This window comes from Theobroma umbraticum, unplaced genomic scaffold, assembly GCF_002168275.2.
Source record: "Theobroma umbraticum cultivar Fairchild unplaced genomic scaffold, ASM216827v3 scaffold_2.0, whole genome shotgun sequence".
In the NCBI taxonomy this organism is placed as follows: Eukaryota; Viridiplantae; Streptophyta; class Magnoliopsida; order Malvales; family Malvaceae; genus Theobroma; species Theobroma umbraticum.
This window is the reverse complement of record NW_018397277.1, coordinates 2,053,748-2,079,586: the sequence shown is the minus strand read 5'-3', so window position 1 is coordinate 2,079,586 and position 25,839 is coordinate 2,053,748. Positions and strand designations below refer to the sequence as shown.

Here is a 25,839-nt window from a genome sequence, read left to right as displayed (position 1 = left end):
TATCTATTAAACCACATATCTAAGGTAACATGTTTATGCTACTGTGTATGAGATATGATCATGTTGGGATTTTTTTTCCCATGCCTGTCTTATGAGTTTTTTGTGATATATGAGTTTTGGAACTGTGAATGCTCTGGAGACTTCTGTGATGATGTTCCAATTATAGCCCATATGTGTTAGTCTTGTGCTAAAATGGATTAGCACGCTTTTGTTTTTGTTAATGTGGAATGTATTATTGGAGGAAAAAGTTACATCAGGCTTGGTGTAAGGTCTTTCTCTTATTGTTGAATGAAATGACAAGCATTGCAATTTCAAAAACAAATTGTAAAAGAAAAGTTAATTTTTTGCATGAAAACTTTAATTTTCTATGCTCTATAAAATATATTTTTTATGAAATTTTTTTTGTTTAAACTAATGTAGTATTTAGAGTAAAGTAGTTGTTTTCTTTATGGCATTCAAAGTAAAGCAAAATTTAGAGCAAAATAATGGCTTTTTTTTGTGAATCTTTTGAACAAGTAAGTTTTCCTTCTTTTTTTCTTTCCCTTTTTTATTAGATATGATCATAAGAAAAGTTTTAAATTATTCTCTTTTGATCCAAAATCATTAAGACCTAAATCCTTTTACTTTTTTTTAATATTTCTTTTTGTGTTCCCTTCATGAATTTTTTTATTGAAAATTAAAACAAAATTTTCCTATTAAAAGAGTTTTTTTCTAAAATAGAAATTTGTTTTTCTTTCTACATAGCCCTCCTTTTGTTTTTTTTTTTTGTTTATGAATTATTGAATGCAAAACAAGTCTCATGCATGTAAAGATCACCTGCACGTGGAAATTTTTGCGTACATGGTAGCACTTGCACACGGCATGAATCCTTTTCCAGCGCATGTTACTTGCTATGCATAAGTCCTTTTCCTGCACGCAGTACTTGTTGCATGCATGCCATTTTTTTAAAACTGTTTTTATAATTTTTTAAACTAATATTTATGCTAACAAAAATATTATTACATATGTATACTTATCTCATTTTTTTTGTTTATCCACCAACTTCCTTTTCTTTCTTCCTTTATGCTTAAAATGCATTTCACTCCGAAAATCCACTGTGGTGAACTTGATAGGGTTGCTTTTATTGCAACAAGAAAAAAGATCACTGCACATAAAAGGTGCTTCACCAGTTTTTCCTCCCAAAAAGATTTGAGTAGGAAAAACTGGTGAAGTTCTTCTTGTTTTTGAAAAGTAGGAAGACAAAGTTATTACAGAAAGGGAATAAGATCATTTTTGGGAAGAAGTCTATGTTGGATAGGTTGATAAACATCCTTCAAAACTTGTTTGATATGGTTCGAATTGCATATGCTTTGAAGCACCTCATTATAAATGAATTTTTATACTAGGGCGATCAATTCTAAAGTTTAAATTTGACCGTGGTGACTTTTCACTTTTCATTACTAAATTTAACTTTAATTCTTAATTACTTCGTGGATGGAATGAGTGGGTAAATTAAGTGTTAAAGAATCTTGCTTATGTAAAAAATTCTCCGAACTATAGAAGAGTTTGATGTTATATAGGTTACTTCTAAATTTGTCATGACTCAAACTTAGGGTGTCGTGACTAATGCATGAGCTTGGCAAGTGAAGCTTGCAAGACCTGAGCGAGCCTTTGCATTCCAAATCATACTCATATAGCCAAGGGAGTCCACATATTCATAAATATTAAATTTCAAATATACAAGCATTGCCCCTTAGCATATAATTCATATATAAAATTGTATACAATGTTCATAAGGCCATATATTGGCCATCAAGGCGGGTTCGTACTTAACAACCCTTACACAAATTTAAATTCCACATTGTGCCTACATACACAACTAAATTGGATATAAAGCAAAAGCTCATGACAGACTTAATGGAATGGACATATCATGATGGAGACTTACTAATGCCAAAATTGGTCTATCAATGGACAACCCTTGCCATGCACTGCATAACGGCCTATTTATCTACACATGGTACAAACATAGGTTAGTCATTATTACTTAGTGAGGGGTGCATATAATTAAAGCATATATACATATATATATAGCATTATCAGTGCTAATAAAGTGCTCTAACAAGCATCTCCAATATCAAGGGTATATTAGTCATCTTTGAGAAAACTCCACACTTATCGTATATCTAATCAGCCTCGTCCTCAAAGCCATTTCAGTATTAACTCCTTAGGCACACTTTTGTTGCTGAGGTATCATATCAAATCAAATATCTCTACCTCTCTGAGGCTATGTCACATCATGGTTCAAATCACAATCTTAAAGTGGTCCTCCCTGGACATCATCAAATCATGCACAGTGACTAACTGGCAGAGTCAAATTATGCTCAAGGTTAAGTAGCTAGTGGAGAATCAAATCATGCATGTGCCGAAGCAACATAAGGAAAATCAAAGTCATTGTTCTAAGTAATCTCTCAACAAAGTCATCATTCGAAGTAATCATAAGCAGGAGTAATCTCTCAACGACATCACTTGAAGTATTCTCAGACGGGTGGCATCATAACAAAGTCATCATTCGAAGTAATCTTAATGGATGGCATCAAAGCACTGCAAGCAGGAATCGTAAGTAGGAGTAGTACCACCATCACTACTTGCCACCATCCCTACAAGCACAAAACAAAGTCACAGGAAAAAAGACTCCATTCAACCTCAAATCAAATCAACATCTGAAATTCACCCCTCAGATGGAATACAAATCCATAAATGAGGCCATCGTGCCTTCGAAATCTCATGTGTCTACATCAAATTTTAAATCACATTTAGTGACCTTCAAGCATTTATAAGCTTGATGTGGTTCTAAATTCCCTTAAATCTCTAAGGCATCAAATATTTCAACTCTCCAAGAATCATTCTTCTTGAGTAATTTACTCCTAGATGTTTATCATATCCTTTAGACTTCCTAGTATAGGCTCACAAGACATAGGTCACTATATGGCTAGAAGTAATACACACAACACAACACATAATCACATATATTTTCATTCTCTAGCCTAGGCACATTCATCTAGGCAATTATATATATATGTGTGTGTGTGTGTGTGTGTATGCAAATTTTTATTCTAGTACCATGGCAGCGTCTTTAACAAGGCGCCATGCATCACATGCATTTTAAATTAACCCATTCACACTGACAATCGGAGGCACTCTCCTAGTCAAGCTCAACTTCTAGCCTCCAACCATCCTCCAACTCACAAAGGCGTCAATAGTCTCAATTTCCCCCTTAAAACGCATCAGAACATCAAATTAATAATTATTTCCTAGCTTTCAAATATTCTTTAACTTTTCAAAAATAACTAAATTTTTAGCAATCCATTAGAAAAGCTCAAATCCTTCAACAATGAGCTAAACCCATACCTTAAAAGCTGGATTGCTCAAATCTAAGGTCCAAATTCTAACAAATCAAGGGGGACTCACCAAAGCTGAAATTTCTTGGTTATTAACCTATTAAATTGAAAATCAATTAGTAAAAAATTATGTAATCTTGCCTTTAGAGGAGTTTTCCAAGATCCAATCCATTTCAAATGGCTCCAAAAGTTGTTTGGGAGGTTAAGGTTTCGAAAGGTTAGAGAGAGAATAGGGTTTTTTGTTTTTAAATGGGCAAACAGCTCGAAACCTTTTTTTATTTTTGCCAATACCCAATAATGTATCCATACATTTGAGAATGCATCGATACATTTGCACATGTTTCGACTAAATCTCTCAATGCATTGGGCAATATGTCGATAGAAATTAGGCAAAATGCTTAATACCCTAAATGTATCAATACATAAGGGAAATCTATTGATACTTTTCCCCTTGAATGCTCTTTGTTTCAAATCTATCAATATATTTGGACAGTGTATAGATGTTCATCCTTATTCAAATATATCAATACATTATTAAATGTATTGATAGAAAATCCCCTGTTCATCCTACCACATTGAGGAATGTATCAATACATTTTCCCCTGTAGGCAAATTTTCAACTTTTCAAACTCCCAAAAATCCAAGTTTAACACCCTAAAATCATTATTTTTTTAATCACAATTCACATAACCATTAAAACTCATATTTCTTGTACATATATCTTCAAATATAACATCAAATTCAAATCAAACCCTCAAGCTATAAGATCTATTGCATATTTTCTTAAAAATTTGCCTAAGTGTTGTTATGCATACTCCCACACACTTGGCATACTTAACATATCATCAAAGTCCTTAAGGCATAATATATTTCTAAATCATTCTCAATTAACTTAGTTCATATCAAAAATTGGGGGTGTTACAAAATTTAACATCTGTAAAAAGAAAAAAAAATGGATGTATAGCGTGCTATTGTTGTAAGGTGAAGCACTTTTTCTCATACTAATATTACAAGCAGGATATGTGTATTCTTTTAAAACTTCCTTGTAAGAGGAAGAATGATTTTTACTCTATTGAACTTTTGAAGATGAGGAGTGTGCTTGAGAATTGTTTCTTGATCTACTAAAAAATTTGAGTAAAATTTTGAAGGTTGCACTATTTTCTAATTGGGTAAAGCTATTTTATAATAAGTTCAACATTAAGGGAGTTGAGAGTGAGCCTTTTAAATACCCAAACCATGAGCATGAGCTAGTAGCTTTATTATTGTTGTGGTTGGATCAACATGTATTACCGAAGATGATGGGATCTCTTCAATAGTCCTTCCTTTGGCAATAAAGTTTGATAATTGAACAAATTTTCCTCTTACTCCACTATATTTAAGATCTCTACAAAAGAGGTTATACTTGTATCAACTCAAAACTATATAATCAATTGGGCACTACATAAATTTTAACTTATGTGGATATTTCCTTCATTCAGATTTGTCTATGGTAAAGGTTTAGTACTTAAACTCTTATGCCTAATGTATATCTTTTTGCATCTTCTTCTATGAAAAATCTTTTATCCAAGAATAATTACAGAGCTTGAAAATGGCATAATTGGACCTCAAAGAGTGATAGTGTCACAACCCCCTCCCAAACCATGATTGATGCGAGGACTAAGGAGACTATCATTCTTTAATCCAAGCAAGCCTTACTCATCTAGTACACTTGTACACAATCTATCTCAACCATAATCAAAAGTCCGCAGATTTCATTAACCACATTTACAAGTGTACTTATGTATACCATAAACACTGAACTCAATCGACCCTCACATATATATATATGCATGCCAAACATATATTATCTGATATGAGCCCTCAAGTTCTTATGTGGGCCTTCAGGCCATTCATCATGTCACATGCATCACTGTACATTGCCATACTTGGGTACAACACAAAAGAGTGTAACTCGACACTCATGCACATGACCAAGAGGAGACTCATCAGTGGAACGTAGCAAAACTCAAGTAGGCTTCGTGGTTAACCGAAAAACATACCTCTCCATAGACTTGGGGATCCCTTCGCAAATGGTGTCCGATCTATTCATGTATCTAAAAACCAAAAGCATGAGTTTTGAAAATGTGAGTAATGGATAATGTAAAATTAGAACAAGCTAAGTATAAGTTGTAATGATGCCATGCATTAGTTTGTAAATTATGCTTTTCATTTCAAAACTTCATTTCCATTTAAAGCATGAATGACGATACAACACATATCAATTAGATGCATTTGTAATGTACAAGAACTTCCTCGGAAGTCTAAGAAGGGAGTGCCAACCATTGGCCCTTAAATGACATTCAAAAGAATACAAATACTCAATTCTGGTGCAAAAAGGTTGACCTTTCAACCTCTAGGGGTCGATCCCTGGTTCAAAGAACTTATCCTGTAAGTTCTGTCCTATAGGGATTGACTTTTCCCCTTGAGGGGTTAACCTTACAAAAAGCGAATGCCTTGGAAAGGTTACTAAAATCTAGGGATCGCCTTTCCCTATGTTGGGGTTTGATCCCTACAAAATGGAATATTCCATATTTAGCTATTAAACAACAGAGATCAAACCTTTAACCCTTGAGGTTGATCATATTTTTATAGAATGCCATTCCTAGGTTCTTTGGAACTCCAAACTTAATTCAAGAAAATGGAATCTGTCTCCCTTCATCATAAGCTTGTTCATAAGTTATAACATTGTCAAATCATCAATGTTAACACATCTAAAAGAGTGGATCGCAATTTAACTCGTCAAATATCTCACCAAGCATTCTTTTACTTTGGATACTCAAATCTAAACCAGTTAAGTACAGGAAGCAACCTTCTCAGTTGTCACATACACTATAAATGAAAAGAGTTTTAATATGAACATCATCGATAACATGAACAATCTCGTCATCAACCCCACAATTATGTGCCCTACCTCTACACACACACCATGACTAAACATAGTCATCAATGACACCACTATCAGGGAAAACACAATCATGTGCCCTTCAGCTTAGACATGCTACTGACAAGAACAACTGACATATACCCCTCACCTAACATATGTCGTTCTTTAATAACAACGATCATGTGCCTTTCACCTCACACGTGTCATCCATAATAATCATAGTCATGTATCCTTCACCTTAGACATGCTATCCACAATAACCACGTTCATGTACCTTTCACCTTGCATATGCCATCCACAATCGAGATTGTATCCATAATTCAGTATCAAACAAGGTTTCAATCAAGTACTTGTCCCATAAACTTTAAATCATTTTAATACAATTTCATACACACACACACACACACCATACATGTCCAATGGAAAATTTCACCACAAGTTTCACATGCAACTAAATGAATTTACAGGATACGATTTATGCATCATTATATAAAAAATAAGTTTTAATGCAATCCATTCACCTTGAGTTAAGACTTCCTACTTCCATAATTAATCTAACACACCTAGCTTTGAATTGATTCTTGGAGCCTTAAAGGTACCTAAAACAATCATAATTCACTTAAATTCCTTTAGACCTTATACTTCAAAACTAGTTAAGTAAAGATGAATTTTCAAATTTTAAAGCTAACAAGCCAAGACTTCCATTCTAACTCCTTAACAATGTTAAAACTTTATGTCCTTACCTTGGTGAGTAATTTGAAGTAGTTTTTCACTAACGTCCTTAACCAAGAAAGAGAGAAAACAAGTTATAACCATAGGGAAAGAAAATTATGAACCAATTAAGTTAAAGACAATGGCTCAAAATAACCAACGCACCCTTTTTTTCAATTCTAAAGCTCTAGATGTGGGTAGGAGGAAGTGAGAGCTAAAAGGAAAATGTTTTGGAGAGTTGAAGTTGAGAAAGCAGAAAATGAGAATAAATGAATGGTTAGGTGAATGGGACAAAGTTCACCCTTTAAACCCTTGAGATTGACCATTTTTTAAGGGCATAGATCTCTACCTAGTAGAATGCCCTTATAGGGTTTTAAGTTTATAGGGATCGGCCTTTCTTATTTAAGGTGTCGATCTTTCTAAGGCAAAATGGATTTTAAGCCTTGTCCCTTGATTTATCATGTTCTCTTACCCTTCAAATGTCCCCTCTCACTCATTTTAGTATCTCTAAAGTTAATTCCTCACAATTTGAGCTCAAGATAAGGTTATCTCTCTATCTCATAAAGTACATTCACCATTTTAACCTTTCATATAAATTTAGGGTTCTATGGTTAGATGTGATAAAAAAATTCAATCCCAAACCTTATGAGCAACATAATAATGGATTTGGTATTCTTGGGATTTATTATGACCGCCACCCATTACAGTAAAAAAGAATAAGCTCATGTAGAATGCCCTTCTAAGGTTTTTTTAAGCTTGTGAATGCCAATTCTTTTGAGGCAAAATGGTTTTTAAGCCTTGTCTTTTGATTTCTCTACTCCTTTTGCCTTTCAAATGTCCCCTCTCACTCCTTTTAGCATCTCTAAAGTTAATTTCTCATAATTTGAGCTCAAGATAAGGTTCTCTCTTCAGTTCACCAAGTAAATTAACCATTTTACCCTTACATATAAAATCAGGGTTCTACAAATAAATACAACAAAAGAATTCAATCCCAAACCTTATGTGTAACCTAATAATGTATATGGGATTCTTGGGATTTATTATGATCACCACCCACTACAGTTAGGAAGAATGAGCTCATGATGAGTTATCTTTTATGCAAGGTTCATAATTCTGAATTGCCTTCTATGATTGAAAGTGCTACTCTAAGTGAGGATAAAGACTCATTCTCCGTCGAAGTGTATTCACCTTATAAAGTGGGGCACTAATTTAGGTATGACCAACTAATTTTGCTTGACCTTTCTTTACTAATCAAATTTTTTTCTTGTGTTTCTTATTTTTCATGGTAGGACTTCAACTCTATATAGAGAAGCTTAACAGTTGTATTCTCCCAGCTTTTGATACAGTTGGTATTTATAGTTCTAAATGGTTTGCTCACTAGAAAAAGTGCCTTGAGAGATGGAGATCTTGTTTTATGCCATTAGCTAATTTCAAAGCTCATCTTTAAACTCCTCACGTTAGTAACAACAACATATCCTTTTGCCTGATTCTTCTTAAAAAGAAGAAAAATGCAAATGAAGAAAAAAATAAAGGAAGAGCAAAAGCACTTTTTGTTCTTTTTGCTTTTACTCACTGAACAAAAGAGAAAGATGTGTATCTAGGAATAAGTTTACCTTTAAATTCTTGTTTTTTTTTACTGCATTCATTTCTTCATTTAGTTCTTTTATATTTTTAGAGAGAATCAATTACAAGAATAGAAGTCAACTTGATTGAAGAAGACAAGACTTATGGAGTTGAAACTAAGGAAGAATCATGTGACTTTGAATGTAGTGAAAAGTCAGATGACGATTATATTAATGTCGATGAGGTTGAGGTTAAAGGTGCTGTTATATCTTCTATAGCATAAAATGCATTAATAGACTGCTTTAACAATTTCATCGATTCGAATGCTATTTTTGCCTCTCATACTCAAATTAGCTAGAAAAAATATCAAAATGCTACTTTAGCTCTAGCTAATGTTCTAAATATTTTTTAAACTAAGATTGTTCTTGCTTCACAAGTTACTCAAGCTAAGGGTTTTTACTGATGATGTTGAAGCTATTCCTAATGTTGAGGTTGTTCTTGATAATGATCTTAATCATTGTGCTTCTTCCTCCTCAGTGCCAAAGCATAAAGATGTCAGTAGTGCTTTTGGCACTTATGTAGCATATATTAAACGAGTGGTACAAAATTTGACTTCCACAGCTTTCAAGTTTCATTACAACATGTGGAATATTTATAGCGTATTTAGAGCAAAAAGGGCAGTTTTAGGACCTGTATTTTTAAAAGCATAGATGCCATTTCTTCCATGAGAGAGATCTTGGGTAAAGCTTTAGTGTTTGCCCATGTTCCATGGATGAGCATTTCACTAGAGAAACTAAAACTAGGTGATTTCAAATTTTGGATTTTAGACATTTTATGAGCCTAAATTTCCAAAGAAAAAAAAGTAGTTGTGGGAAACAACTACAAATGTGAACAGTGACCCCAATTTTCGCAACGTAGAAACCTCATCTTGGCAATGGATGGAGAATGGTTTTTCTCTAAGGATGGTGGAGTTTCTATTTTCATGTTAATTTTTTCTAGCAAACTTCGATTGTCTTTTGGTGAAAAACTTTTAAACTGATTTATAGAATCCTTTTTATCAAATAATCTAATACCTTTTAATTACTAGATAAACCTGATATATAATTATCATCTAATTATCTTGGTAACTTAATTTACCAAGAGAAAGACATGGTATATTCTTATCTTTTGATAAACTTGATTAGATAGGCAAGACTATCATGGGTGTAATCCCAAAAGTTAAATAGTTTCTAATTTGGATTTACCTCTTAGCTCTCCTTCTTTGTTTCTTAGATTTTCGATCTTTTCTTTTTTTTCTTTTCTCTCTTAAACTATTTAAGAATATTCAAATAAATTATTATTCTTTTATTCTGTTCAACCAAGCCTCCTTTACTTTTATTTTGGATTAAATAAGGTCTTATAACTAATAGTTGATTAATTACAATTAGTCAAAATCTCATTTGTCATTTTATACCCACATGCTCTAATATGGATGATGAAAAGTGCCATATAACCATGTCATCATACCACATCAATATGCCACCTTATCATCTAATATGATATGTCAAAATAAAAGTATATGAGCTTGATTAAATGTAATACAAGAATAAAGACTTATTTGAATTTTCCTAAATTGGTAAAATTATGTGATGAGGTTTTGGAAAATTTCAACATAAACAATTGTCACCTCCATTTTGTGGGAGTACAGTTTTAGCAAATTAAATAATTAAATATATTCTTACATGCATTTTCTAAAGTTGGTGCCATTATCTTAATAACTCAAATTAAACTGTCTTAGATAATTGATTTACTATATTACTAATGACATCAAAACCTGGCACATACTAATTATTGAAAGGCAAGGTATGGTTATTTTGTTTTGATTTATTTAATTGATTGAGAAGAATATGGAATACAACAAAACTTATATAAATTAATACCCTTGAATCATGAAAATTAATTAATTAATTAAGATATTATTTCATTGATAAATTAATAATTTATTAATTTATATATTAATTAATAAAAAATTAATTTATCAACTTTATTTTTTTCCTAAAACATTGTACTTAATATATGTATTGTGTATTATGATTATATGAAAATTACCTAATAACCAAATTATGAATATCATTATTTGTGATGAGTAAATTATTGAGAACATTATGAAAAATGACAAAGAAGATGAAGTTGAAGATGATACTTCTGTACTAAAGCCTGTATCATACAAAGATGCATTCAAAACAACAATGACATGGCATAAGTTTCTCTTGCAATTTGAGAACACTATACCAAAGCCTCATAATACATTAAGAAAAGTTAGAGATGAGGTCCAAGGAGGGAATCAATTTCAAGAAGAAACAAATAACATTGGAGTTATGTTTTACAAAGATTCACAATTGAGTCATGTATATATATAATTTTGATGTATAAGAAGATTATTAATTTATATATCAAGTAAGATCTATGTATTTTTTTAAATATATTATTTTATAAATTTAACGAATTATCAATTTATTAACTTGATCTCAAATTGAGATCGATCAAAAATATTATTTAATCGAAATTATTAATTTATTGAATATTAATTTATTGAGATTTTAGTGTACATCAATGATCCTAAAGTCAAAACTGTTTGTGCTATGTCCTATCATGAAAAGGTTCTTAGCATTTAATCAGCATTCAATTTAACAATCTGAAAATCAAGTCAAGTTGGTAATTTATGAGGCAAGAGTTTGAGCATTTAAACAAATTAGACTTAGGGCTGCACATTTCTCAAATGTGCTATTAAAAATTTATTTGATAATATAATTATAAAGATTGTATACATTATCAAAGGTTATATTTTTTATATTATTACTAAATATAAAAGAAATACCTATAAATATTTAAATAAGCATATTTTTTAAAATTTGATTATATAAATATATATATATATACTATTTAAAGAAATATAATTAAAACTTAAATTTGTTATAACCGAAGGTTTACGACTTGTCTCATTGTCATGAAATAGAAAAGGAAAGCCATGGGTTGGCTAGTGATTGGAGAACAATCAATGAAATGAAGTAGTAGCAAAATTTGCACGTGTATTAATAAAATGGCAACGGTGAGCTACTGAAGACGTTTTTCCTGCTTTGATCTAAGAAGAAGAATTTCCCAAATGTAGTGGATGGTTACATGCTTGATGTGAAACTGTTAAATCTTCTACAGAAAATGAAAACTCCGTTGTAAAATAATATAATCAACCTTCTGCAAAGTGTAAAGGCAAAAGGACAACAATAGGTTGGTCAACTTGTGCAACTTTCGGAAGGTGGCCCCAATTAGGCAATTGCGTTAAATTCAACAGTCCAAGATATGAAGCAGATAATATGGACAACTCTTCCAGTAAGTGTCAGACACAAAGACGCGATAGACCAAGTCAAAGCTCGTGTCTCACAGTAACATAATTCCATCCACAGCCTCTGTATCTCGTATATAATAATATTCCTAGTAATCTATTCATCTTCTTCCCCACCATCTCTCTCTTCCAGACCATCAAGATCCCCAAATGAATCAGATCCATTTGTTTAACCTTTCATCAACTCTGTTTCCAGTGATACACTTCTTTATCTTCAGTTCCTTTTTCCTGGCAAGAAACGCTTTAGCTGTGGACAAGAACTTCACAGTCTGCAGCGAGCCAAGTACTTGTGGTAGGCATAACATAAAGTTCCCATTCTTCATCCAGGACCGTAGATGTGGTTATCCCGGATTCAATATCTCCTGCAGAAACAGCAGAGACCCAATCCTTAGCTTGCCTGATGGCGACTATACCATCCATGATATCTTTTATCAGAACCAATCTTTTCGCGTGTCAAAAGCTGTTGCTTTCTATAGAGATTCCGTTTGCAGCCATTCAATCCCAAACATATCCATTCCAGAAGACCGGCTTTCTCTGCCGCCAAACCAAACAGAAATATTTTTGCTCTTCAATTGCAACTTAACCAGGCCATCGACCTGGGAACTTTCGCAGTACAAGGTTTATTGTTCTGCTGAAGATGAAACTAATGCAACGTTGGTACTGTTCAATAATGATCCTAAGCTGAATTCTGCTTCAAAGTATTGTCAAAAAACGGTGGTGGCGCCTGTGGCTTTTTATGAAGGAGAGCGAGGCGTTGAAAATATGCTGAATAGAGGGTTTGTGCTGAAGTGGATAGCGAGCAACTGTAGCATTTGTGAGGCGAGTGGGGGCAAGTGTGGATTTGATTATAGTACCTACCATTTCAAGTGCTTTTGCCCTGATAGACCTCACGCTTGGCACTGTCGTCCTGGTATGCATCTCTCTCTCTCTCTTCTTGTTAATGCATAGTTTAAACAATTCAAAGAAGAAACCTTTTCCGTCGTCTTGGGAATTCTCTATCTTCTCTGTATGAAGAGCTGCCATTGATAATTGATATGCCATGCTCTGTTCATTGGCCCACCTTTCGTCCGAAAGGGTAAGGTTCTTCTCTGGCTGCTTAATCTTCTGTTTCTAGCCCCACTCAATCAAAATCAGGAGTTATTAGGTGGATACGACATGGACGACATTTAATTTCAAACTTTGTGGATAAGAAAGTAAAAAGTGATGGGAGGATACATGAATCTGAGTACTAAGGCGAATTAGTCATTATAATGGGCACACAGCGGTTTAGTTACCAAACCTTGCATATGATGTATTTATCACTGCTTTTTCTCTCCCCTGGTTCACACAAGGCTAGCCCTTTTTTTCGGTAGTTCTCAAATTACAAAACCATCTTCTACTTGTTGGATAGTTTCAAATTTGGTATCCAGTTAGATAACACTAGTACTTAATCCACAACAAAAATCCGCTTCGAACCATATGGAAGTAATACTCTTTTGGATTTTTGTATTGGGTTTGCGACTGAAATTGGTTAAAGAGAAGACATAGTATGATATTTGGGTCCTCTCTGGAGCTCCACCGTTTAACGGCATTACCGAGTTACCCGATGCGCCACACCATTGTTTGATTGTTCTTTTCTTGTCCTTTTCCGGTGCAAATCGTCAAATTGCTTCAATCCATCCAACTCAAGAATGTCCCCGATGGCCATGAAGAGATGATTGAATCTCTCAAGCTCAGATTTGGTCCTTGGGGTAGGACAGATCACACAACTTGGTAGTAACAGAAGAATTCTAGTTGACATATGTTGATTGAGGTTTGGGTAGGATAATTTCCAGTGGTTGGTTCTGATTGAAATCGAAGTAGGTTGGTACAAGTGAAGATACATCAGGCCAACTGCTGCATAAGATGTAGATGCAGTTAAAATTTGCAAGCTTGTAGAGATAGGCCTTGTGTTGTAGCCCCTTTTCTTGCAGGGTCATTTGCAAAATGAACAGATTGTTGGTCAAAAACTAAAAGCCATGTACCAGTAATTAAGTGCAGCCAAAAGACAGTCTTAACCCTGTAGGGTTTAATGCCTTCCTTCTTAGACAAACAACTTGATTTGCCATTTGGCTGCAACACAAATTTTAATTGGCCAGCTTCCTACTGATTTCAGTGTGAGAAAACCTCTGCCAACCGCACCAGGCAATGTAGTTAAGGTGCTTAAATACATCCTTGTTGGACCTTGTAAGGATTTTGCCAATTGTTTCAGCATTTACTTCTAGTTCCAGAGGAAACCCCACAATCCTCTTTTTGTTTTTTTTAATTAATGATGATTGTTGACTGGACTCCTTAAGATTTTTGTGGGAGATTATCATATATGTTTTAAACTCTAAAGTCTATTCACGTCTTAATCTGGTTGATCAAAGACTATAATAAAATATAAAACAAGGGATTAATATATTACCCTGAATTGCATCAATGAGCTACCTACATTTAAATTAGTTAAACAACCTTTACGTATGCAGAGGCATGATCCTGAAGACCAGGCAAGGAACTTTACCCTTGCTTTTGTCACAGAGGACAATTATTAGCATTTAGCTTATAAGTTCTGCAACCTGATGTAGTGTTGTAGTTTACTTCATAGCAATAAAGTATAGGTTTTACAAGTGCAGAACCAAGTATAATGTGATCTTTAAATATATATATTAAATTACCCTTTGAACCCAACTGAAGAGGGTGAGAGATTATTACCTAAATCAATTTGAGGAAGAATGCAAAATCAAGTCAAACTACGCACCCAGAAAAATCAATTGAAAATTTCAAAGGTGATCAGTGTTGATCATAGATCTGTCCTAGGTGCCCATAGTATTCTGTTAGTCTTGTTTCTTAACCAGTTCCTCAGATAGGTTTGCACAACTTGCTCAAAATATTCTTGTATATTTTGATTGAAATCTTTATCATCATCTTCCTGTAAGAGTCACTCCTGGTGGAATGATCAAAATTTGAAGCTGTAGTAGTGGTGGTAATGATCTAGACATAAGCTATCCATGCTATATTGACGGTGCTGGAGCAGACTATAATTGGGGTCATCCAGGCTTTGAAAATAGGTTGTGAGAATGTTAAACCTATCTATAAGACCTCCGGTGGTCGCTTTCTCATTCAAGGTATCTCTTATGAGAATCCGACCTTGGACTAGTGAATTTAAAGGTGAATAGCACTGCCTGCTTTGCTCCTCTTAACAATTTCTGCTTTGATCCGCCACAGACTCCTTCCGAGTTAATTATACAAAAACTAGAATCAGATGTGCCTTCAGTGTGATGTATAATTCTTAGGTTGCATTAGTCCATTGGGATGAGGGCTTGAATTTGAACAACATCCTGTTAGCTTAGTTGCTTCACCTGTTCAGTTTGAGAGGGAAAATAATCAAACAAAAACAAGTGTTGACTACCAACAATTGTTGAACGATGGATTTACTCTCAACTGGACGAATGGATATGATTGTGCTAAGTGCCAAAGAAGTGGTGCCCATTGTGGATTCGATGAGGGATCTACCGCCTGTCTCTGCCCTGATGGACCTCATTCCAGGGTTGCAACAATGCCATGGCGGCCAAAAATTGCTTTGCTTCTTCTTGTTTTGTGCCCAAAATAGTCCAAGATTAAGGCAGTTTACACTCACTAGAAAAGTAGGACATCATTCAACGGAGTAGTAGATCTCTCTTCTCTTTTTCTCAGAGACCTTCTGCCTCAAATCTAGGATCTAGCTAGCATACTCTGAAACGAACATAGTCCTTTCGAACATACTCTGAATCTAGCTAACATCTCTAGATTTGTCTCTCTATGTTAGACATTCATGCGCACTCCTGGCGGACCCACTTTAGAAGAGAGTGGTGTCACATTGCATCACTCATTACTCAAAAAAAAATTTTTATACGATTTTTATTGAAGTTTATTAAATTTCATTAATTAATAAATTTATTAATTTTTTTACAATTTTATAGGAAATGGGTCAAAAATTTCAAGTCGAAGCAGATTTATGGAGAAGTAATTTATATATTATATGGAAAGATAAAATATTTTTTTATAAATTAAAATTTTATTAAAAGATTTAAAATTTAAATTATTTTTTCTTTCCTTTTGAGACTTGCAGTAATATATTCTTTTTTTGATTTTCTGTTGCATTTCTGGCTCTCTTTTTTTGAAAAATTCAAGTCTTATATAGAATGAATAATGAGTGAATAAATGATTTTTTGGAGATATATTTTGAAAAAGATGTATTCGATAATATTTCTATTGATTTTATTATACAAAACTGTAGCTTGTGTTTTGTTGTCTAGAAAGTAGTGTAGAGTCCGGAAGAAACTTTCAATTCAATCAGCCCATGAACTCTTTGTTCAAAGGGTTCATACTCTCAGTCGTTTCTTTGTTTTCAACTGTTCTTTTCTTAAGATTCAGTGTCCCTCTCAGCTCTAGGTCAAGTCAGAACGGAGAAAATTTCGAATTAACACTAAATTGACAACTAGGTTGACAATATTTAGGTAGCATCACCTTTATTTACAGACCTCTGTATCTTGGCTTTGAATCCTGCTCCGTCAATGGGTGTTAACCCTGACTCCGCCATGCTCTGGGACACCCTGGAGAAGTAGGAAAGGAGGATGGCTAAGTGGGATGAGAGGGAAGCAAAAAGTCCTGCAAACCGCTGCAAAAATCACGACTAACTTGTTAAGGACGACGAACCCGCCATGGAGACACTTGAAAACGTTTATTTTTCTTTCTACCCCGTTCCCTGCTCCTCTCAAAAGTCGTCACTGAGATGGAAAAATCAAGTAAAGTAATAATGGTGGGAAATTCAACGTGCTTTTCGACCTTGAGAAATGACCATTTCCACAAGGTTGACTTGTCTGTTTGTTTGTGGGCTGCAATCTGACTCTTCCCTCTTTTTCTTCTCTCAGAGATGCCTTATACTTTTCTCTCTTTCACGCCATTTATTTAGTTATTTTTAAATTTTCCCCATCCAAAAATGAGTCTTAAGTCTCTGTAGCTATTTTACCTCTTTATCTTGTCATTAACTGTAATTGTTGCTAAGCACCATATAGCGGGCGACTTTGAGATCTCTCAGCTATCATCTATACTCCCTGGACGTTTCAAACTCATAAGCCAGGTCTTTCCAGTGCTGAACTGCTGGTCAGTGGAGAGGAGATTGACCGAATTGTACACACCCACCAATCAAAAAAGGCTTCCCTATGCACATTACATGTGTAATTTAATATACGTGGATGCCCTAATCCCACTTTCCTTGTCTTTCAATCCTGTTTCGTCAAGTCGTCTATTTCCGCTGTTCAATTCGATACGGTGTTTTTAACGTGTATATGCATTATATAATAAGAGAAGCTGACCCTGCAAGAACGAGCCAAGGGTTTTAGGTTGGTTTGGCTATTTGTTCTCAAGTGAGAGAATTTGGCTCTGTTTCTATTCTTCATTGGGGTATCTTCGGATGGCAGCTGTATCCTTGTTGGTTTTGATTGTTCTCTCGCCGTTTGTTCTTCTTCACTTTGCTGGTGCTGAAGAAGAAAACAGTTACCCCTATCACCCTGATTGCCCACCCTTTCCCTGCGGAAAACTTGGAGAGATTAGATTCCCCTATACTCAAAGGAATCGCACTGAATGTGGGTTGTTTGTAGTTGACGATTGTCAGGGAATCATTCAGAAGGTCCAGCTACAACGGGGAGAGCGATGGTATCAAGTTAATTCAATCTCCCAAGCTGGCACCATCACCATTTATGACGAAGTGCTCGCGAAGCGGCTAGAAACCAAGGATTGTGAATCCTTGAAGAATTTGAGTTTTCCCAATCTACCACATGTCACTTTCGAAATCGTTCCCAACCTAACCTTGTGTAAATGCAATAGCCCTTTGAATCCTAGTTTTCTAAAAAAACTAAGTTACACTGAATGCAAGAATTCCACTGTATACTATAGGCAACCGAATCCGCAGGGAATGCCAGAGCCACCGGACAATATGTCAAGCCTTTGTAATTGTCCAATTATTCAGCTCCCTTCTACCAATCTTCCACCCGACAAGAATCCCCTGAAGGAAAATTCCCAACTTAACAATCACTTGTTTCACATGTTGACTCCCAACGTATCTGTCCGAGTTAGAGTATCCCATTGGTGTAAGAAGTGTCATTCCAGAGGCGGTGAATGTCTAGCTAAGAAGCAAAGATTTCACTGTAGTAAAGGTATATGTGAAAATTTATGTACTGCACTTCTTGTTGCCTCTTCGCATTGCAGAGGCTGCTGCATTTTTTCCTGTTTTTCCTTGATTGCACATCAAGCGACAATCCAGTTGTTCTCTCCTGAGAGATGTTTACCTGACCCATAAAGGTTTTTCCTTTCGAGAAGCTTAAACTAGTTTCTCGCAGTGATTTGTCTAAACAAAAAAAAAAAAAAAAGTAAATGGTTATGTTATGACTTGCCTTCTTTTTCTTCTTCTTTTTTGGGTAAAAGCTGACTTCGTAATTTCGATTGCAGGGAATAAAACTTTGGGATTGAAGCTGGGACTTGGTAATCTCTCTCTATTGCTGATTATTTCAGAAGAATTTCTTTACATCTTATGGATACATCGTGGTTGTCAATCCAAAATTGACCACCCTCATTATTTGGCTGTAGGAATTGGATGCCCAGTCACTCTAATAATACTGCTCTTGTCCATCTATGTCTTCCGGTATCGATACAAACACAAATATGCTTCTTCAAACTTTCTCAGAGGAAACGCTTTATCCAGTCCCTCTTCAAAATCAGACCTGGAAAGCAGCAATACTGTCGGCTTTGGGCTCCTCATCTTCACCTATAGGGAACTTGTGGAAGCTACAAATAATTTTGACGATGAGAAAGAACTTGGAGATGGAGGTTTTGGGACTGTATACCATGGTAAGAGAATCAATTGCATATACTTTACCATTGAGATTTGTAGCGGTCACCCATATGAATCAGACAGCTGCTAAGCAACAGTATAAATAACTGTAGATAACCAAAAGCTTGATATATGGACTCTCTCTCTCTCTGTTTTGAACTAGGGAAACTCCGAGATGGGCGAGAAGTTGCAATCAAGCGACTCTACCAGCACAATTATAGACGACTGGAACAGTTCATTAATGAAGTTGAAATCTTAATTCGCTTGCGCCACAAAAATCTGGTCTCTCTTTATGGTTGCACTTCACGCCGCAGCCGGGATCTCCTCCTTGTTTATGAATTCATTCCTAATGGCACCGTTGCTGATCATCTTCATGGCGATCGTGCACAGTCCGGTTTACTCACATGGCCCGTACGCATGAGTATTGCCATAGAAACTGCAAGTGCATTAGCTTATCTCCATGCCTCGGATATCGTACACCGTGATGTTAAAACTAACAACATTCTCCTGGATGATAATTTTTCCGTCAAAGTAGCAGATTTTGGGCTTTCACGGTTGTTCCCCCATGATGTTACCCATATCTCAACTGCTCCACAAGGGACCCCTGGCTATGTTGATCCAGAATATCACCAATGTTACCAGCTTACTGGAAAGAGTGATGTCTATAGTTTTGGAGTTGTTCTTATTGAACTCATCTCATCAATGCCTGCTGTTGATATCACCAGGCATAGGCATGAGATTAATTTGGCTAATTTAGCAATAAACAAGATTCAAAAGTGTGCATTTGATGAGTTGATTGACCCTAATCTCGGGTATAAATCAGATGAAGACGTTACAAGGATGACAACTTCAGTTGCAGAGCTGGCTTTTCGATGTCTGCAACAAGAGAAAGAAATGCGTCCTTCAATGGAAGAGGTTTTGGAGGAACTACAGAGGATACAGAGTGAAGATTACAGGTTGGAGAATGTGCAGGAGGAGGAGTACACAGACAATGAGGTGCCAGGGGGTGTACAGCAGCCTCCTTCACCACCAAACGGTGACCATAGTGTATTGTTGAAGAATATCCGACCGCCACCTTCACCAATTTCTGTGACAGATAAATGGGCTAGTCGGAGTACTACACCTGATGCCAGTGGATAAGTTTCTAGACCATTCTGGTTTAAATTTCGAGGTAGAGAATGAAATTTCATTCAGGTCTCACTGCCAACTGCAAATAGAGGGTAAAAGATTTTCATTGTTCTCCTCATTTGCTTTTCTTGAGGGAATGTACATAGTAAATGGAGCAATCATTATTATTATGCTATAATGTTCATATACTGCAGATCTTATATCTGGCTTCCTGCTTTCTGCACCCCATAATATTATGCTATAACGTTCATCGAGATCATGCTTGTGGAATCCTGCTCTAAATGTGATGGGCAAAGCAAAATGCATTTCATAAGAATTCATTCTCAACTAGGTTCAGGTACTCTGAGCACTGGTCAACTCTAAATTTGAACAAATGATTGCAAATGTCAATGGCTACAGATGTAAAAGCCGTGTTCCTAATAATGCTCCAAACATATAGAACACGGCAGGGACAACAACATTTTTATATATTAGTGATACTGTAATCATTACACATCCAGAGACCAAAATGGCATGTTCTGAAATTCAACATGCTCACACCATTGAACAGACGAACTCTTGACTGTGATACCACTAGGATATTGGTTCTGTTCTTTCTGGAAGGGAAGGGAAGGTCAATAAAGACTTTTCAAGCTCGCCTACAGTTGTATGATTTTGGAATTTTCTTGGAAAATGCACCCAACACGCTGTTTCTCTATGCCCAGGGCATTGCTTTTCATCTCTTCCAAGACAAAAGAAAATTCCATTCAAAGAGTCCACTTTTGACACTGGAAAAAAGAAGAAACACAAAGCAAAAAAGGAACATAGAAACTCCCTCATAGATTCTTTTCTCTTGCTTTGAAGCAACCAATACAAAACGGAAATCACCTCACAATCATTTTGCCAAGTTTCAAATTCCAAATCCTCCTATTCACTTCACTTAAATTTCTCCATCAGCAGAGAAACGTAGAGAGGGAAACCTAACAAACAAAAATAAAAACAAAAGAACAAAAGATGGCGACGTTGCAGAAATTCAAGCTATTCGCAACACAATGCGGCGTCACCCAGAGTCCAACAAGAAGTCCAAGGACGAGTCCCCTGGTCAATTTCCGTCGACCTAAAACCACCCTGCGAATGCTTCTCACCAGAACCAGTAGCCGCAAATCATCAACCTGTCGAGAAATGTCGTATCCACCGAGTTTCGTCGGCAACTTACCTGAGAAAAAGAAGGGCGACAAGGATTTGAGCGGTCGCACTTTAAAGGATTTATTTGTATCATCACCGACGTTAGCAGAAGAAGAAGAAGATGATGATGATGATGAAGGCCAAGTCGTCAAGGAGAAATATGGCGGGAAAAGTGAAGTTGATTTGGCGTCGAAACTTGGTGGCCTTAATGCACTGGGAGGTGAACCGGGTTCGCCGAGGGCCGGTTGGATCGGGTTCAGGCATAGGATGCTATTAAGGAGGGCTTGGCGTCCCATGCTCGGGACCATCCCTGAGTAATTTTGAGATATTTAATTTGTCGAAATTTCTAATGAAATTATTTTTTCTTCTTTTTTGTTTTTTAAAAATTTCCTTTCTAGTTTTCTATTTCTTCTTTTTTTAATATCCAAAGAGTGATGTAAGACTGAATTTTTACGAAATAATTCAAAACATTTTGCGATTAAATGAGATCCATAACATTTTACTTTTTAAAAATTCAATACATATTACTTTCCTACTTACTTGATAAATTACAAAAATTTTAATCTATCATTATTGCTTCGTTTTTCTTTTAGCAACATAATTGAAACCTTTTTCTCCTTTTGTTCTAAGCTGACGGGCATCCGCCATTGGCTTATAAAATTTTTTTTTGGAAAAAATTATATATTAATTAATAAATTAAATATATTATTATTATTTTAACTTTATTCTTCTTTTCACCAAAAGAACCGAATTATTCAAATGCTTTTGGGAATTTGGAATGTTGAATGCTTTTGATATCTCGTGGAAAGATAGAGCGGCCATGGTGCACTCATCATGGGATGGACCAATCTCAAAAAAGTCGCATATTATCATGGATGGATACCTCTCGATCCCAACATTTTCTTTTTTCTTTTTCTTTATTATTACTTAAAATTTTCAATATGCCTTTGTATTACCATCCTCAAAATTTGCACATACTCGTGTTAGTTCTTTTTTCTACTACTTTTTGGTGAAGAAAATATCAAACTCAATTCTTTAATTAAATAATATATATTTATTATTGAATTGCATGCTTAAAATGCAATATTGTGGGTAATTTACTAATTGACATGTTAAAAATTTGATGGGCAACGCAATGATAGGGAGTATTTTTGTTTTTGAGAAAGATGGATTTTAAATCTAGAGGAATACATACCATTAAAAAAAAAAGGATTGAGAGTTTTATATACAAGGGCATGAGTTATGGTGCTAATTGGGGGCGTTTGTGTTTGACATATTAGGAATTAGGATTTGTATTTTGTATACTCTACTATAACTAGAACCAAAAATCAACACACTGTGTAGTGGCATGAATTTTTTCCATTTAAAGAATAAAGAATATTAAATTGCTATATATATAATGCAAATTTTTTCATGCTTCAAACATAATTTTTTTTTAAATTGAGCACAGTGAGTAACGTCTATGATAAATATGTAAAATCATAAAGAATATTTAATTTTATGTAAAACAAAAATATCTATTACATGTTTTTCAATGTAAATTTATTATTTGGATAAGTCTTTTAGGATAATAATCAAGTTTTTTTTTTTATGCCAAATCACTATAAGATGTTGTTTTGTATCAATGGAAATACCTGTTTCACATTTTTCATGGTGAAACTCGATTTTAATAGGTTTTAAGCGAGAATAACAAAGTGTTTGATGCGGATGAGTCAATAGTAACCTAAAATCATAAAGAAAACTTAATTTTGTAATAAACAAAAGCATATAAATCAAATTTTTCAATACAAACTCTCTATTCTGATAGATTTTATTAAAAAAAATAAAAGCATATATTTTAAGTTTTTTCGGACAAATTTTCTATTTTGATAAATTTTTCATGATAATAACAAAAAATTTGATAAAAATGAAAGTATAACAATTGAAAATCATTTGATAGAGTTTATTTTCCTAACAAAAGTGCATTTATAAGATGTTTCTCAAAGCAAACTTTAATATAATAAATTTTTTTTAAAAATAACAAGATTGTTTTTAAAAAAGTCATTAATAAAGAATATTAAATTATAATTGATAATATGAATTATTATCAAATAAAGAATACATACCTAGGTTATCAACTTGACAGTTTATTGTCTTGGTTGAGCGGCAGATTCCTAATGGCTGGTTTCCTACGCAAAGCAACAAGAAGAATCCAGCAAACAGGTGGGCGTGGCCCTTGCAAACATTAGCTTGCTGGGATACTCAACCTCTCACCGTCAATGAAGCTTACAGAGATATAAGTTAGAAGAATGGTTTAGTGTTAAACAGGCTACAATCTATCACCTCCAACGTGTCCCACTGCTTAAGAATGGAGCGTCAACTTCAACTTTTGGTAATGATAAGCCTGGAATTCGCCGTTCTTCAGGACCATTTGGTTACAAAGCACAAATTGCTCCTACCATCAGATTCTCAATCCTGCCAGTTCTTTTTTTTTTTTTTTGATTTGTGGAGAAAAAGTTTGATTCCGGTCTCTTTAAACAAGAGATATGGTATTCGAGATATGCATTCACTTAATCCGATTAAGAAATTATTTTACCAAATTAATTTAATGCGTTGTAATACTTTCAATTTTCGATGTAAACTAAATTAATTGAGAATGATTTATGAAATATATTGTGTCTTAGGAACTTTCAATGATAGATTAAAAATGTTGAGTACATGGAAGTATGCCTATTGATACTTAAGCAAATTTTTGAGAATATATTTGGTCAATCTTAAAGTTTGATACTTTGATCAAGATTTGATCATATATTTAAGTTTATGATTAATGAATTTTGAGTTACATGAATGTTTGAGATGTGGATATTGGATGGAAAATGAATTGGAGGCCTTAGAAGTGAATTTGGAGACTTAGAGAAGTGAAAATCAGGAAACCAGGCTTGATCTATCAATAGATATTCTTCTTCTATCAATAGATGCATTTTTCAAAAAAAACAAAAACTATCAATAGATGCAAGATAGAAAACTCGAGAAAACAAGTTGGATGAACATCTATCAATAGCTTCCCTTAACTATGAATAGATGACCACTTAAGAACTTTGTAAAGCAGAGATATCTGGAAACTATTGATAGATTCGTGGAATTTATCGATAGATAGCCATATGAAATTAATGAAAACCGAAGTGAAAAGCATTTATCGATAGATCTGTGGAATCTATCTTTGAAATAAAAAACTATTAGAAATAAAAAATCATGTTTTTTGATATATTAAATAGAAAATCATATCTTTGAAATTAGAAAGATGGTCTTCCATTTTTTTCTTAAGAAAAAGAAGTTATGTCTTTTGTTATGTTAAATAGAAAATCATATTACCTTTCAAAAAAAAAAAGAAAATCATTTCTTTGAACCAAGCATGTGGTGGGCTGAGGAAACATAAAAGCCAAAGAGAGAAATAACATGTCTTTCAATTTAGATAAGCATTCCATCTATGGCAACAAAATGACAATTTACAAGCATAACTATTGCATATTAGCATGGAAATAAATAGAGAATGAAAGAGCCTTGTCATACTATAAATACCCTGTAGATGAGAATATTATTACATATAATCAAAAGCCAAGGTCTAGTTTACAAAAATATACTGACTTTGAAAGTAATGGATGAACATTCATCCTATTACACTAACTTACAACATGCATAAAACCAAGTGCCAAAAGTTACAATATCAAGAACTTACCTTCATAAAAAGTTTTAGAGCCATCCAAGCTCAACAGTCAGTAAGAAATGTCCTCAGCCATTGAAGTCTTTGGTTAAGAGCAATACTAAAAAACACAAACATAAGAGTTGAAGATTCATGAAGTTTAATTGAAGCAAGAACCTTTTCCCTCGCTGTCAATCCCTCTACTAGACTTAAAATTCTATCCAACTCTTAAGCCTTTTGTTGGATGTTCACCTTTGCCCCAACACTCTTGCTAAGCTCAATTCCAACCTTTTTTTTATTTTTTCACTTAATATCGTGGCAGCAATAATAATTGATTCAGATGTAATGGGATCACCCATCTCATTTGGCCTTTTCCTCTTCGTTACTGAAGTAGTTTCACTTCTAGGAGCTGATGTTTGAGGTTGAATATTGGAGAAATCCTCATCGTCAAAACTATATCCAATTAGGTTTTCACCTTCAGTTTCCTCATTTATTGTATCATTACATTCCTATATTTCTTCAAGTATATATGTTGCAGATTGTGCATCTTTTCCTGTTGCATAATCTCTTACACAAATAAGACTAAGCTTATTGAAGAAAGGAAAACTCTTTCTTTTAAAAAGGCTAGCCTCTTTGTGACTCTAATAACAAAAACAAAATAATGGCTATTAGTTATATTATTATTAAGAAACTAACATGAAAATACTTAAATAAGTTCAAACCAAAAACTTACCTATATGTATGATTCCCATACAGAATCATCATCAACAACCATGTACCTTTGATCATCTCACCCAAATCTACTAGTCTGTGTCCTTTGCACCATATCATATATAATAGTCCATTTTTTTTTCAAAGTCTTTATTCTATACTCTATATGGGGCATCGCCTTCAAGTTGCATTTGGTAATTTTGTTGCAAGCATATTTTCAAGTTCCATTAAATAACCCCCCTCTAAAACTAGTGTTAGCATTGTATTTTCTTATATTATGCAAATCAATCAAAGCTAAAATAAGTGCAACATCTTCATGATAATTCCATTTTC

General features: G+C 34.3%; 3 protein-coding genes across 3 annotated transcripts; all 3 read left to right on the top strand.

Annotated features, from left to right (window-relative positions):
* Positions 1-11,844: 11,844 nt before the first annotated feature.
* Positions 11,845-20,198, top strand: LOC110427630 (LEAF RUST 10 DISEASE-RESISTANCE LOCUS RECEPTOR-LIKE PROTEIN KINASE-like 1.1). The gene is made up of 4 exons (XM_021443168.2): positions 11,845-12,866; positions 18,443-18,475; positions 18,581-18,841; positions 18,988-20,198. The coding sequence occupies exons 1-4, from the start codon at positions 12,107-12,109 to the stop codon at positions 19,962-19,964; spliced, it is 2,031 nt and encodes a 676-aa protein (XP_021298843.1). The 5' UTR covers positions 11,845-12,106; the 3' UTR covers positions 19,965-20,198.
* Positions 12,910-18,436, top strand: LOC110427631 (LEAF RUST 10 DISEASE-RESISTANCE LOCUS RECEPTOR-LIKE PROTEIN KINASE-like 1.1). The gene has a single exon (XM_021443169.2). The coding sequence runs from the start codon at positions 17,409-17,411 to the stop codon at positions 18,291-18,293; it is 885 nt and encodes a 294-aa protein (XP_021298844.1). The 5' UTR covers positions 12,910-17,408; the 3' UTR covers positions 18,294-18,436.
* A 411-nt stretch (positions 20,199-20,609) lies between the features above and the next one.
* LOC110427663 (uncharacterized) lies at positions 20,610-21,599 on the top strand. The gene has a single exon (XM_021443212.2). It carries the CDS (start codon positions 20,946-20,948, stop codon positions 21,432-21,434), a length of 489 nt encoding a protein of 162 aa, XP_021298887.1. The 5' UTR covers positions 20,610-20,945; the 3' UTR covers positions 21,435-21,599.
* The last annotated feature ends 4,240 nt before the right edge of the window (positions 21,600-25,839 follow it).